This window comes from Phasianus colchicus, chromosome 3, assembly GCF_987193195.1.
Source record: "Phasianus colchicus chromosome 3, bPhaCol1.hap1.1, whole genome shotgun sequence".
NCBI classification, from domain to species: Eukaryota; Metazoa; Chordata; class Aves; order Galliformes; family Phasianidae; genus Phasianus; species Phasianus colchicus.
The window spans coordinates 53,182,422-53,195,930 of NC_143438.1; the positions used below are offsets into that span (position 1 = coordinate 53,182,422).

General features: G+C 37.1%; 1 protein-coding gene across 6 annotated transcripts in view; it reads right to left on the minus strand.

Moving 5' to 3' along the window:
• The window catches only part of NOL4 (nucleolar protein 4), a 186,021-nt gene that overhangs the window by 75,080 nt on the left and 97,432 nt on the right, over positions 1–13,509 (minus strand). For all 6 annotated transcript variants that reach the window (XM_090137539.1, XM_090137538.1, XM_090137540.1 and 3 more), the window contains one exon: positions 5,077–5,360. In XM_090137539.1, coding sequence (XP_089993665.1) covers positions 5,077–5,360 — 284 coding nt within the window. The remainder of the gene's footprint in view (positions 1–5,076; positions 5,361–13,509) is intronic.

Sequence of the window (13,509 nt, forward strand, 5' to 3'; positions counted from 1 at the left end):
CTCTACCTTATTCTTCAGAAATGGAATCTAACTGTGACTACATTCACATGCACTTCTGGAAACCAGCTGGAATCATGTACTGACAGATTACATCAGTTCTATCTGTATATTTGTGTTGGGTTGTTTGTTTTTTTTTTAGGTCAGATTACTTTGATTCTGTATGTTTCCTTCAATAATGCTTAACCCCAACAAAACAGATATTACAAGAAGCTGCAAGTGGACTGCTTACTGAAGATGACAGAAGTTTTACCTACAGAAGCATGCAGAAAGTTCTAATGACTCTTCACATCTCACGTATGCTTTGGCTTTCAGAACTTCTGCAAGCTTACCTCCTTAGACTGGGATCTTTCCTAAAACTAGGTAGCCTGCAACGGTGTAAGTGCATCCACTACAATACCAGTTTGAAGTTGCAGTACCTGGGGACAAACAGCCCCCGGTGGTAGTCTGTGATAACAATTCTTTATATCAAGTTGGAAAAAATAGCCTACAAATCACTTGAAAAGTCTAGCATTAAAGGAGTTGTAGAAACAAAGGACTTCCTTTTAGAAACTATATGAAAGCTGTGAAGTGTTGTGACCACTGTAACTATAATACTGGCTACATTAGAATGCAGTATTATAACTAAAGGTCACTGTGTGCAGCAATTGTTATTTATTGTTCTCTCCTTTAAAATTGCTTTTCTTTTCAGACTTAGAGAAAAATTAATAATCTTCTGTGCTTCTGCATGCAGCCAGTTACACACTCAAGCTAATTATAGATCATATTAATTTGGCCTGCCATACATGCAGAGAGTCTGGAGGTGTCCAATTTTTCTGTCACAAATTTTGTCTGGCATAAAAAAAGAGAAGAGTCAACTGTCTGCAATTAGTAGGTATCTGGACAAAGGGGACACATGGTGTGTGTTGTTACTTCACTTTAATGTATCTCCTAGGCATTCATGATCAGTAGCGTGTATTTCTATCTGGGAAATCCCAGAACAAAGGTTTTTCACATGGTGGGTGCCTTTGCAGTATACACATGATGAGCTATTTGTTATAATCCATGTAAGAGATAATGTTATATAATGAGTTTTCAAAATACAGTGTACACTGTAGGAAAAAGCATTAACACAAGAATCAGAAATCAAAAATCTTATTGCTATGGAGACTCTGCCATAATGATCTGAAATAATTTATAAATTCACTTAACTGTTTAAATTCAAATAACTGCATTTGCAGAATACTTAAAGATGAGTACTTTTATAAGTTTTCCATAATACAGATTCATTTTTGTTGAGACATGTGTATATATTTTTGGATCTAGACAAAGTTCCACTGATTTCAGTAGGACCTTAAATGGCTGTAGGAAGTTCTACTGATCTGAAAGAACATCTGGTTCTTACTGGAGGATCACTTTCCTAATATTAGCTTAATAAAACTATATATATGAAGCATACATGTATATATATACATAAAAGCATGCATGCATACTTACATGTATATATCTAATGCTACTGAAGCACGTTTCTTTTATTAAAAAAATTTCAGTGAATGGTAAAAATTTTGGACCACATTTTAAGGTTAAGTTGCAATTTGGCAAAACTCTCCATGGCAAACAGAATGTGCTCTGTCCACATAAAAGTTACCACACATGCTTGCTGCTTGAAACTGAGGATCCATTGAGAAATTTTAGACTGTCCTCTAAAATGTAATTCTTGTTTAGGGAGCGTTGTCAACATCAATTTTTAAAGACTAAATAGAATTAGAGTGTTCTTTCAATAATGTGCCCTGCTAGTTTGCAAATTTCAGTTGAAATTTGTTCATGTGGTTTTCTGATCTCCAATTATGCATCGGTCCTTTCAAACGAACTTGATTCCCAGAAAATCCACATTTCTTAATAATCACTCATTATTTTGTCTATGAGCATGGATTTTAAGAAAATGCCAATTGTCCCTGTTTTGGCATCCAGAACTCTCTCACTCTTTCAGAATGAGGCCTCTGTCTAGCAAACTTACTACATACTGTAAGTATATAACTGCTTAAAATGGGTGGATATTCTAAAAATTGGAATCTAACAAAAAAGTGAGCATTTTCATTAAACATTTGCCTATTACCTACCAGATACGTGAAGAAAATATGATGGAAACACTATCATTTTCTCTCCAAATGCTTTCTGTGATCATACATCCACAGCATGTACACGATTATCAATCAGAATTCTGTTGTCAAGTGGTGGAGCTCACCATTACATGTGAAGAAAATTTTCTCTAAAATAGCATTGTACAACCAAATACCTCCAATATAGTTTAAGAAAACTACTGGTTTCCAATAAGAAAATAAATTCACGTTAAAAGTCTGTGATTTGGTGAAGGAGATATAATGTGTTGATAACTTTCAACTAAAGACAAGTAACCTTTTGGTTTTTATTCTGGCTATATTCAGCTTTGACGTGACAGTATAAGTTATATTTAAACCTAGAGACAGATCCAAATGAATGCAAGATGACCAGAGAAACTGCGACTTTGAGTTAGTTAAAACCTATGATGAAGTATCCAAAAGGTGATTCAGGTAGAGCAGGTAAGAAACACATCAGCCATCAGATCTTCTCAGCTCCATTCTTTCACCTGTGGGTTTCACAGAGATTTGGCCATCTCCAGCAAGTAACATCTTCTGGAGGCTGAATGGCCCATTGTAGAAAACGGATGAAGCATGAATTATTACTTCCTGCAATGCTAGCCCAATGATTTAAAATATATTTCCCTCTATTAAGAAACCAGATCTTTTTATCACTAATGTCTCATGTAACTTTTCTCTTGATCAGGTGTAAGGTTTATAAGACATTCTCTGACTCTTTAGCATTCTAGGTAAAAGAATAGTAATGATTTATATAAGTGAATGTGTATGTGGATGAAACACTGAGGTGTTGTATAGCCCATTTTGTTCTAACATACTGATTATTCTTGTTACTTCTAAAACCGTTCTGTAACTACTTTTAAATTTAAAAGTTGTGAATAGAATTCATCTGTAAAATAAGAATGTGGCCACGAAAACAATTTTATTCTACAATTAGAATTTACAAACCTCTGACTTTTTTTTTCTTTCCAGGAGTATGCTGTTCCTGAAGTCTTCACTCCATATTTAATAATTTTTACTGTGTACTTAATCAATCATATATTTAAATGAACTATAACCATCAACATGAGTTTTGCTAGGACAAAAAGGGGAGGCAAATTTGCATATTGTTAGCAGTATGGAGTGGGTAGGATGACAGTGAGTGATGAAAGAGTATATCAATGTGGGGGATGATTCAGACCTCTTAAAATTTGTAGAGTAACAAAGAATGAGTTGTCTTTGGTTGTCATCTCAACTCATTACACAGAGATTTTTAACATTTTCTGATAACTTTTTTTTTTCTTTGTATCTGCATTGAAACAGAATAAAATTGAAAAGAAAATAATATTAGGTTATATTCTTGTCTTAGCTGTGAATGAGATCCACATTAAGATTTCTCCCTTCCTTCACCAAGCTTATTTGTGTACAAGAGTAATGGCAAAAGCAGTAATACACCTCAGGCAAAAGAGCCTGTGTGTCTATCAGTGCTTGGGTGACTGGCTTAGAGAAGGTTCATTGGAACAACGTGCCCTGGAGCAAATGAAAATACCATTCATAAATGCCAATTTGGAACTCACTGTGCAGTAGACAAAGTACTGAATAAATCCAGCACTGGAGTGCATACCCACTTCCAGACTTGAGTTATTCAGAACATTTTCAATAAATTAGAATTTGTAGAAACAAATGCATTCCATGCTGATAAATAAGTTTTCATGAAGATTTGATGGAGAAAGTTTGGGTATACATGATTTGCTAAATGGGACTGGCCAAGAAGGAGAACTACTAACAGTCTCCTTTTTTGTCTCCCTTTTTTTTACCCATCAAAACCAGACACTTGAATTAACATTTCAAGTTTTTATTTTTACACCACAGGCAATGATGACAGGAGTTAAAACTTTCATGAAAATAACTGCTCTTCTCCAGGCATCAGTCATGTACAATCCCATCATGGATTGCCTAAAAAAAAGTGATTTTTCACATCACTCATATTTCAAAGCACTGCAAAAAACAAGGGAGTTCAAAGTACACCTATGTTGTCAGGTTATTTTGTAGTGTGCTACTGAGAGCTAGTGACCAGCATTAATAGTATTTGGATCCAGTACTCACATCTTATTATTGCCGCTGTAAAAGAGGTAATCCAGTTGGGAATTATTAGATTAAAAAATCAAGAACTTTTTGCCAATAAGAGCAGAGCAGAACAACAGATAATTTCTATGATACAAGCCATTTCTTCACCCTCCCTACATTTGTCATGCCCTCATGACGAATATCTATCAAGCCATCTATCTAGTCTATAGGATCTGCCTTTATTCACAATACAAGCACTCTTGCTCCTCTTTACCCACATAATGGCAGCTACAAAGAAAAGCCCTTAGGGTATTACAGCTTCTTAAAGCAAATTTGTCAGTTTCAATTCAGGTTAGGTGCTCACATAACACAAACAATCAGGAAGGAACCCAATCAGTTCCTTTCAGATGCTGATGGTTCACACATAGTAATTTGTTTGGGCATACACACTTAACATTTATATGGATTCGTTCTATAGACACATAATACATGTAATGAGATGGTCATCTATAAATATACATATAGATGTGTATCCCAGTATATATATATATGTTTATTTATTAAATAACATACTTTTATATCTCTCAAAAAGATAATGTAGGCAGTTCTCAATAAACGAACTGATAAAATTCATGTCTGATGGAGAACTGCACAGATTTTTGTTGAAGTGTGAACACACTATGTATGCCTATATATATACGTGTACACCCATATACACTTGCATACACTTAATGTACGTATGCATCATATATGTGTAACAGAGCATACAAATCCATATATAGCATTTGAGTAATGATGTGACAAACATTAGGCACATTGCATAAGTACTTATCTGGGAATAACCTTTGGTTTGGCCTCTCAAAGTATTTCCTTTTCTAATCTACACACTTCATATCTGGAGCACGTGGAAGCATCTTACCTTGCTTCCATTTTCTCTTGCCTCCCGTTCCATCTTGAGATCAGAAATTAGGAGAGTCTTGTATTTGTTCTTTCCATTACTGCTGTGATCATCTAGTCTGTATTCTGAAGTCAGCTGAGCAGAGAGGGGACTGTCACTCAGGTTCAGAGGCTGCTCATCCTGCTCCAGATTTGTTTTGCCATTACTGTTGGTTTCTGCCATCTCCCTGCAGTGTGTTCCCCCTGAAGCATTGGAACTGTGTCCCACGGTCTCATTGCCATTAAAACTCTCTGCGGCTGAATCATCTATTAAAAAATATATATTTTCAGTCATATGCCACATCATCATTTTTGTCCAGTTCAAACATAATTTATATTTTCACAATGTTTTTCAAAATAGAGTTCAAAAAGTTTATGTTACTTAATCCCAGTACATTTCTGCAAAATGTGCGTGCACATCCCTCTACTTATTCATATAAAAACTTTGTGTAAATCAACAAAATATTGCTAAGTTAAGGGAAATGATCTGGACTGACACCTTAGTGTCACTGTGTACACAAAAGCTAACCATCACACTGGATTTTTAGGGACAAAGTGACAAAATCTGTCTTAAACCATCTGTCTGTCCATATGTCTATGGATCTATTTATTCTTATATCGTGTTCATTGCTGCAGTCTTGCATATTCCTGAAGTTAACAGAGATGCACATGGTATTGAGAGAATGTAATTCTCAGGTTTTAAGGGTGCAGAGCAGCATATGTCTTATTCATAAACATCCTCTTACACAGATACAATGTAAATATATCCGATGCATTCACTGCTGGCAATAGAGATTACATTGGGAAAATCGACTCCTAAAGCAAAAGATCCCCTCTTTGCTTTGTTCACATGCTCATCTATTTTGCTCATTCATTGTGTTACAATACATTTTAAAATACCACTTAATAAATGATCAAATTATCAACCTGGAAGTTACATCTGGGGACTCGGGATGTGGTGATGTTGGCCCCTATATTTTACAGCTAAAAAGTCTGGTTAAAATATATTTTGACATGCTTCTTTGTTTGTATATCCTGTGTTTGTCAGCACTGGGATTTGCCACCTGTTCTACTTTCTCAGCCACTGTTTACTCTTAAGCAGTCCTTTGGCTACCTAATAAACAATTTCTCCTTCAGTGGATGAATTTGGACCTCAATTTGCTTATTTGCTCTACCAAGAACCTTACAGCAATTTATGTGATTTAGCTCATGGTGCAAAGCCCAGCCCAGGGTCCTACAAGTCTATGTTTATCAGGCAGTGAAGCTGAAATCAAAACTGAGGAGTTAGCCACCTGGAATTCACACAGATCAAAACTGGAGACATGAGATGAAATGGACCTTTATATGACATCTGCTATCAGGCTCTCCTAATCATTTTCCATTGAAAAGAAACAAACATGCTCATATACACATGGTACTTAAAGACACCACAACGCATACTTTAAAGGATGTGCTCAGAAACATTCACACTTCAAGCTACACGATTGATCAAACTGTTGTCTATCAATAGTTAACACAGTAAAAAACAAGTATTCCGACCCTCAGATTAGAATTTTAAAAGTGAAGAAAATTCCAGTACAAATTGGTAATGATCTAATTCACTTAAGTACTTAAAGAGCCACAGGCAAGATATCATACATCAGTGTTTTGCTTGCTGCGCGCATCCAACACCACTGTGTCAAAGCATATAAGACTTGGCTTCCATTATGAAGATTTTTTGGTTTCTAAACCTGTAAAAAAAATCTATTTTCATGAAAATACATAATAAAAATCACATTTTAAAGGCTTTTACTTAAGGAGCAGATTTGACTTTTACGAAATGCTTTATATTTAATGGCTGCAATAAAAAAAAAAAAAACAAGCAAGATATGTTTCAGTTTTTACATTACCTCTCTTGTAAATATAAATGTATATACACTAAAAGATACACACTGTTTCTAGAAGCAGATTTTTAAATACATACAACTTGCATACTAGGCACCATCTCACTGTGACATTCTTATTTAAAAACCTGGAGCTAATTGAAGATTGAAATGACATAATCTTGAGATCAACACAATGTATCCCTAACCATTCCATGTGATTTATGATTTACAGGACCTTAACAAGAACACATTAATAATAATAATAATTTTAAAAGATTAAAATTCTAAATAAAGTTTTATAAATAAACAATTGTATAATTCAGAACTAGAAAATGGTACTTGAAAAGGGAGATGATTTTTTTTTTTTTTAAGAAAACAGCTATATTTTCTACTCATTTTAAAAGCTCTGAAATATAAAAAAGAAATCCAGTTTAATTAAAAGAGAAACACTTTTTCTAGGGCTGATTTGTATTTAGACTGTTATTAGATGATTGCCTTCTTGATTATCAGTTTAACAAGTGACAGTTAGATTCTAATTAATTAAATCAATCAGCATCAAGTGGTGGAGGGTCCTCCCTTTTAAGAGTTCAGGATATTCCCTGTGGTTGGGAGCAAAGGGAGAAACAATTCAGTTACCAGAAATGCACAGCTAAAAGCTGAGGCCAGTGCTTCCTCTGCAGCACCTAAATCTGATTCTTGGGAAGCCACTGTGTGCTGGCAGCTGAGAACCTTGTGCAGAGGAGCCAGGTGGCTAAATGGGAGTGATGGAGTAAGAAGGAGGCGTGTCCAGAGCCAGATCCAGGAACAGCTAACGTCCAAAGTAAGGCTTTTACTTTGGACTTGGAATCATTAACTGTGGTTTTAATTCTTTCTTCCTTTTCTTTCATGTTTGTTTTTTTTTCCTGTATGATGAATGATAGACAACTAAAACTTGCACATGTGTGCCTGTAACAATGTGAAAGAAAAAAATTAAACAGATCTTTCCTGCTTATTCTGAAAGATAACCATTGAAAAAATTCTTATAAAATACCTATGCTGAATAAATGTCATCAAATATTCTTGTTATTTTGAAACAATAATACAGTACATGCATGGCTTTGGCTTTGCTGAGCAAATGCTTTGTTACTTGATGGTAGATCTCAGTTCTACTAAAAAGTCAAATACCATCTTTTACAGTCATTTAACCTTGCTCATTAGAAATATTTTCCTGATTGTCAGTTAGGAAAAATGTTCAGGAGAACGGCTGCAATGACTAAAAAGCACACTTTTGCCAAGTAAAAATAAATACGCATTGCCATAAAAGAGATAAAAATAAAAAAATAAAAAATATTGGTTTAGCACTGGTAGTTCCTTACAGATGTTACCAAGGTAACTAATTTACAAGGTTTCATGCATTTCTCATTCCTGGGCGGGTGGTCTGTTCACGCCAAGAACAAGGCTACTTTAAGAGCTACCCAGTGAGGCACAGAAACACAGACTGTGTGAGCAACTGCTTTGAGGAAAAAAAGGTTCCTGTTTCATGAAGGACACCACTAAAGGTGGGCCACAAAGGCAGACGCCCCTGGGTTGCAGAGAAATGTAAGCAAGGAACATGGTAGGCCTAGGGATTCTTTGGCATCATGGCGGCAGCTGGGGTTGGCCTGGGTCTGGCATTCACCACAGTTAATTCATGTGTGGGCAGTGGTTGCACCACTGATGCAAGGACAGCGTGTTTTTGCAATATGCCTCTTGCCATAACCATCACTTGTGGAGGTTTATGGGAAGACCTCCAGGAAAGCACCCTGCAGCTGTGTGTACCACAAGCTGAAAGAAGAGGGGCAGATAGCTTCCTGACCTATGTCGTGTGCCAGGACAGTCACAAAAGAGGAACTGGGAATTGTTCATAGAATCACAGAATATAAATGGCCTGGGTTGAAAAGGACATCAAAGATCACCTGGTTTCAACCCCCCTTCTACATGCAGGGTCACCAACCACCAGACCAGGCTGCCCAGAGCCACATCCAGCCTGGCCTTGAATGCCTCCAGGGATGGGGCATCCACAACCTCCTTGGGCAACCTGTTCCAGTGTGTCACCACCCTCTGTGTGAAAAACTTCTTCCTAACATCTAACCTAAACTTCCCCTGTCTTAGTTTAAAACCATTCCCCCTCATCCTATCACTATTCACCCTTGTAAACAGCTGTTCCCCTCCAGTTATTCACATCTTCATCTTCTCCCCAGGCCACCGCTGTCCAGAGACTTCAGCCATAATAGTGAATGATGGCCTCATCAGACAATGCTGCTTGCTCAGAGCAAGCCATGTCTTTAGGAACTGTGTCACTTTGAACCCTTACCCCACACGCTGGAAGGATGAAAGTATATCTACATTTTCTGTTGTATAAGCCTAAAAAGGGAGAATCTGACTGCAAAATAGGTATGTATTTTGCTTCTCAGAAACGCCTACACAGATATGCCTCACAGATAAGGAGTATAACCCCTTCCCCCCCCCCCCCCAAAGAAAAGCTTGTTGTTTGAATTGGACATCCTGCTGAACCAAGGAGCATAGCCCAAACTGAAAAAAATAGCAGGAAAGAAAGCCCAACCAACACACAAAAACAGGTATTCTAAATAGTTTTGTTTCTCAGAACTGTTGCATCCTTCACTTTAGTTATCTACTACATGACCTGAATCTTTGCCAAAAATCAGTTCCTCTATATTTTACACATCACACTATGCAAGTGCTTTCCATGACAGTTCACAGTCTAAGGACACTCTGACTTAGAGCAGGAAGTCAGGTATTAATTTAAAGGATTACCTTTTCCTACAAACAGCATCTGTATTTTTGAATGGGTCAGAAAGCACATTTTGCTTGGAGTAAAGATTCTTCTTTACAAGTTAAAATGGAGTTCTTCCACTCAGAGAGAACTGTCCTCAGATCAGATAAGTCAAATCCTCAACACTGTTCACAGTAAGGGCTCTCTTAAAGGGAAACAAGCTGAAGTGTGCATGAAATTTGACTTGAATAACAGGTCTCTCAAACACTAGTTTTCTGAGAGCACAAATTTTAGATCTAAAACTGATAAAAGTATCACTGATTTACTGTGAACCTCGAACTAAGGTATATAAATATGATTCTTGCTTATCTCCTTGTGAGAAAAACTCTCCAGATGTCTTAAAGGATCTCTTGCATTATTGTTAGTAAACAATTTCATACTATATATCACTCAGGCTTCTCATATTCCTTGCAGATAATTCAGGGAGGGAGTCAACAAACCCTTCCACAGAAAGGTAGATCTCTGAATAATTTGTCTCCTTTTCTCAAATTACTTGTCAAGCTAGAATTCAATTAATATTTAGAGCATGCTTAACTAGTTTTTCTAGTTGAAATTTGTATGAAAATTACCTGAAACTTACTGCATATTTTACAAGTCAGAAATCTACAGTTTTGCCCTTCAGCTCTAACAGCAGTAGCATGACAGAGTCCCATGACCACATAGCCACCTGGAGGCTCATATCTTGGTGGTGATGGGTCAGGAAGCTAAGGGTCCTTCTTGTTAACAAAAAAAGTCAAGCGAGAACCCAAAGATGCCAAAGCAGATATAACATAGGAACTTTGCAACAGAGCAACTTTGGCTCTTTTAGGAAAATTAGGAAAAATTTGACCATATGAGCAGAATCATACAAGATAACACCATCACTGATGATAATCAGTCTGATTAATCACAACAAATGAATAGGGCAATAGTTGGAGCCACTTTGCTTTCTTTGCTGTAAGACATGAAGATGGGATATCGGCACATATGCAGCCCAGACATACACTGATGCTTGCAGACTCCAGGGTAGCATGTTCGTTTAACGCAGGTTAAACGAACACTTGGAGTGGGCTGCCTGTTGACAGAGCATCTCTGAGAGCTGCAGTTACTGTAAGATGGGTAACTGTTCTTTCTAAAAGGAGGAGGTTGGATATGAATGAGTTGAGTGGGAAGAGTGAGACTGAAGCTGCTGCCTGTGCAAGTGCAGAGTGTCATAAAACCCACTTTCACAGATTGCCTACCAAAGGTCTGTATAACAAAGGTTGATTTAATCTCTTTGGGCTGGATACCAGCAGCTGAGGTCTTGCTGAACAACAGCTTACAGCCATAGCAATCTGATTCATTTGAACAGGACCACTTGCAACAGACAGTTGCAGACAAAAAGTGACAGACTCCAAAGCAGTTTTGAATTACCATACTGCTTCCTTTAAACCTTTGGCTTCAACATTATGCATGCTTTATTTTTTTTCTGTGTTAAAATACAATTTTGATGAAAATAATATGCTGCATAAGCAAATGTTTAAAAGTAAGTAAATTACATTCCTTCTGTATTTTCACAAGCCCAAGCCATGCTAACAAACTTTCATAATGGTAGCTACTGAAAAAAAAACCCTCTACTGATAGCAACCAGTAGCAGGCAATTTGGGGAGAAGAGCATGGTGAATCAGAGAAAAGGTGGTATAAGAGCTGACTCATAGGATCTTCTGTAGTATGAAATAATTATAAGGACTTTTTTCCAAGAACTAATAAAAAAAGCGAGGTCACATTTCACTCCCACCACTTTTCACAATGACCATTTAATATTAATTTGTCACAGTTATGTATTTGGTTATACTTCATTTGTATCACAAGTCATGTTTCAAGCATGAGTTCAATACATAACTTAAAAACCAGTTGAAATCAACTAAATCTATTCATCTTCTCCTTTTCTTTTCACATTATGATAAAGAACACCAGGAGAATTACTGGAGGTACAGAGGTTATTTCAGACCCTCTATTATTCCTTATTTCATAAAGCATAAGAATAGACATAGCTGGTTAGATCAAAAATCCATTCTGTGCAATATCCTATCTCCAGAAGTGGCTACTAGGAAATGTTTGGGGAAGAGAATAAGGCAAATGTAGAGAATTCTCCCCCCTCCAGCTTGTCCAGCCCTTAGTGAATTTCAGTTCAAGGTCTTTCTGAGCTGGAGGTGATCGGACACCCAGCACATTTCTTTTCTAAATATCCAGTTACTCTTTGAACCTGTGTAAGTCTTAAGCACACTTCTGTGCTCATCAGAAAAGTTACCACCACTGTGTTTCATCTGAAATGTCAGTACTGTGGCAAGGAAACAACATACAGGTATAAAGAGGCAGGCAAGGCCTTGCAGAGGACATCAGTGTGATGTGCAAAGAACATTCCCTCCATTCTCAGTGGGACTGCACTGGCTTCTTTGCAAAAGTATGTATTAATTGTCCTCCTCAGTTAACATCAATAACATTAACATTTATTGTTTTAATCCTTCTACACATCAGTTTCCTGACGTGGTTGGCTTCTATGAATTCAGCCATGGAACTTGCTGCACTGAAATTAAAACCTGGAATTTCTATCAGTTTCAACATTATGCCAATCACTGAACCCCTCAGTGCTGCTTTCAGTGGTAGAATAATGGTCAGGAGTAAATTTTGTGTTCAAGCACTGCATCTTTTTATATAAAGGAAAAGGAACAAAGAGAACTACAAAACTAATCTTTGGCTGTTGCCAGTAAGAGGACAGTAAGACTCATAGGTTTGATATACACATGCACATACACAGTGGTATCAGCTTTAGCCAGCCTGTAAATTTTATTTTGTTATTAAGCAAACAAAAAGTAGAAATTAACAGGTTGTCTATGGATAAATGTCTCTTGGTGCAGGCACAAAACAGGCAGATCCTTGTATTCAATTAAAACATTAAATGAGAACAAAGAATTGCCACTCCACGGCATCAGCAACTGTCAGAAAAGTAATGCTGCCCTGTCAGTCATAGCAGTGCTGAGAAGGGCACATTTATAAGTTTTGTGGGTGACTGCAGGCTTACTTTGCCTGCAGAGCACTATTCCTGAATATGCACAAGCAGATGGAACAGAATAGCTATTTGGGGGGTACTGCGCATGTAAATAACTGTGTCCACTGTTGTCTTATTATCACTATGCATCTAGTTTTTACTTGTGCTTTGGCATTTCCACATCAAAAGACATAGCCCTCACTGCATCCAGGGAGAAAATTCCCTTATTTTCTCTTTACTCTGCAGAAACCTCTGGGTCACTTTTGTGGCAAAAGATCTATCAAGCAGTTCTTAATACAGAAAACCAGAAAATCTCTAAAAGTTTTTAATCTGTTTATTTATCAGGTGAAACGTCATCTGGCCTTGACAACTGTGGCATAGATCTCCATTTCTGGACAAGCATTTCAGGAAAAAGTTCTCAGCCAGATGGATGAGTTGTGCTAAAGGTATTGGCTTGCACCCATCCTAAACAGGACTACAGGCTTTTGAACTGTTTACTGATAGAAAACTAGGAACAAGGGAAGGCTGGGAGGCACACAGGCAGATCGGGTTCAAGATGGACCAGCTCTTATTTTTGAGGGAAATTCCAACCAAGCACAAAACATATCTGCAACAAAGGAATTTGGGAAACAGAAACATGTTAAGTAAAGGAGAAATACAAAATATTTGGTATTTGTATAACCGAAGAGATCTTACCTTTGCCTCCTTCTTGTCCAACCTGAAAGAGGGTTT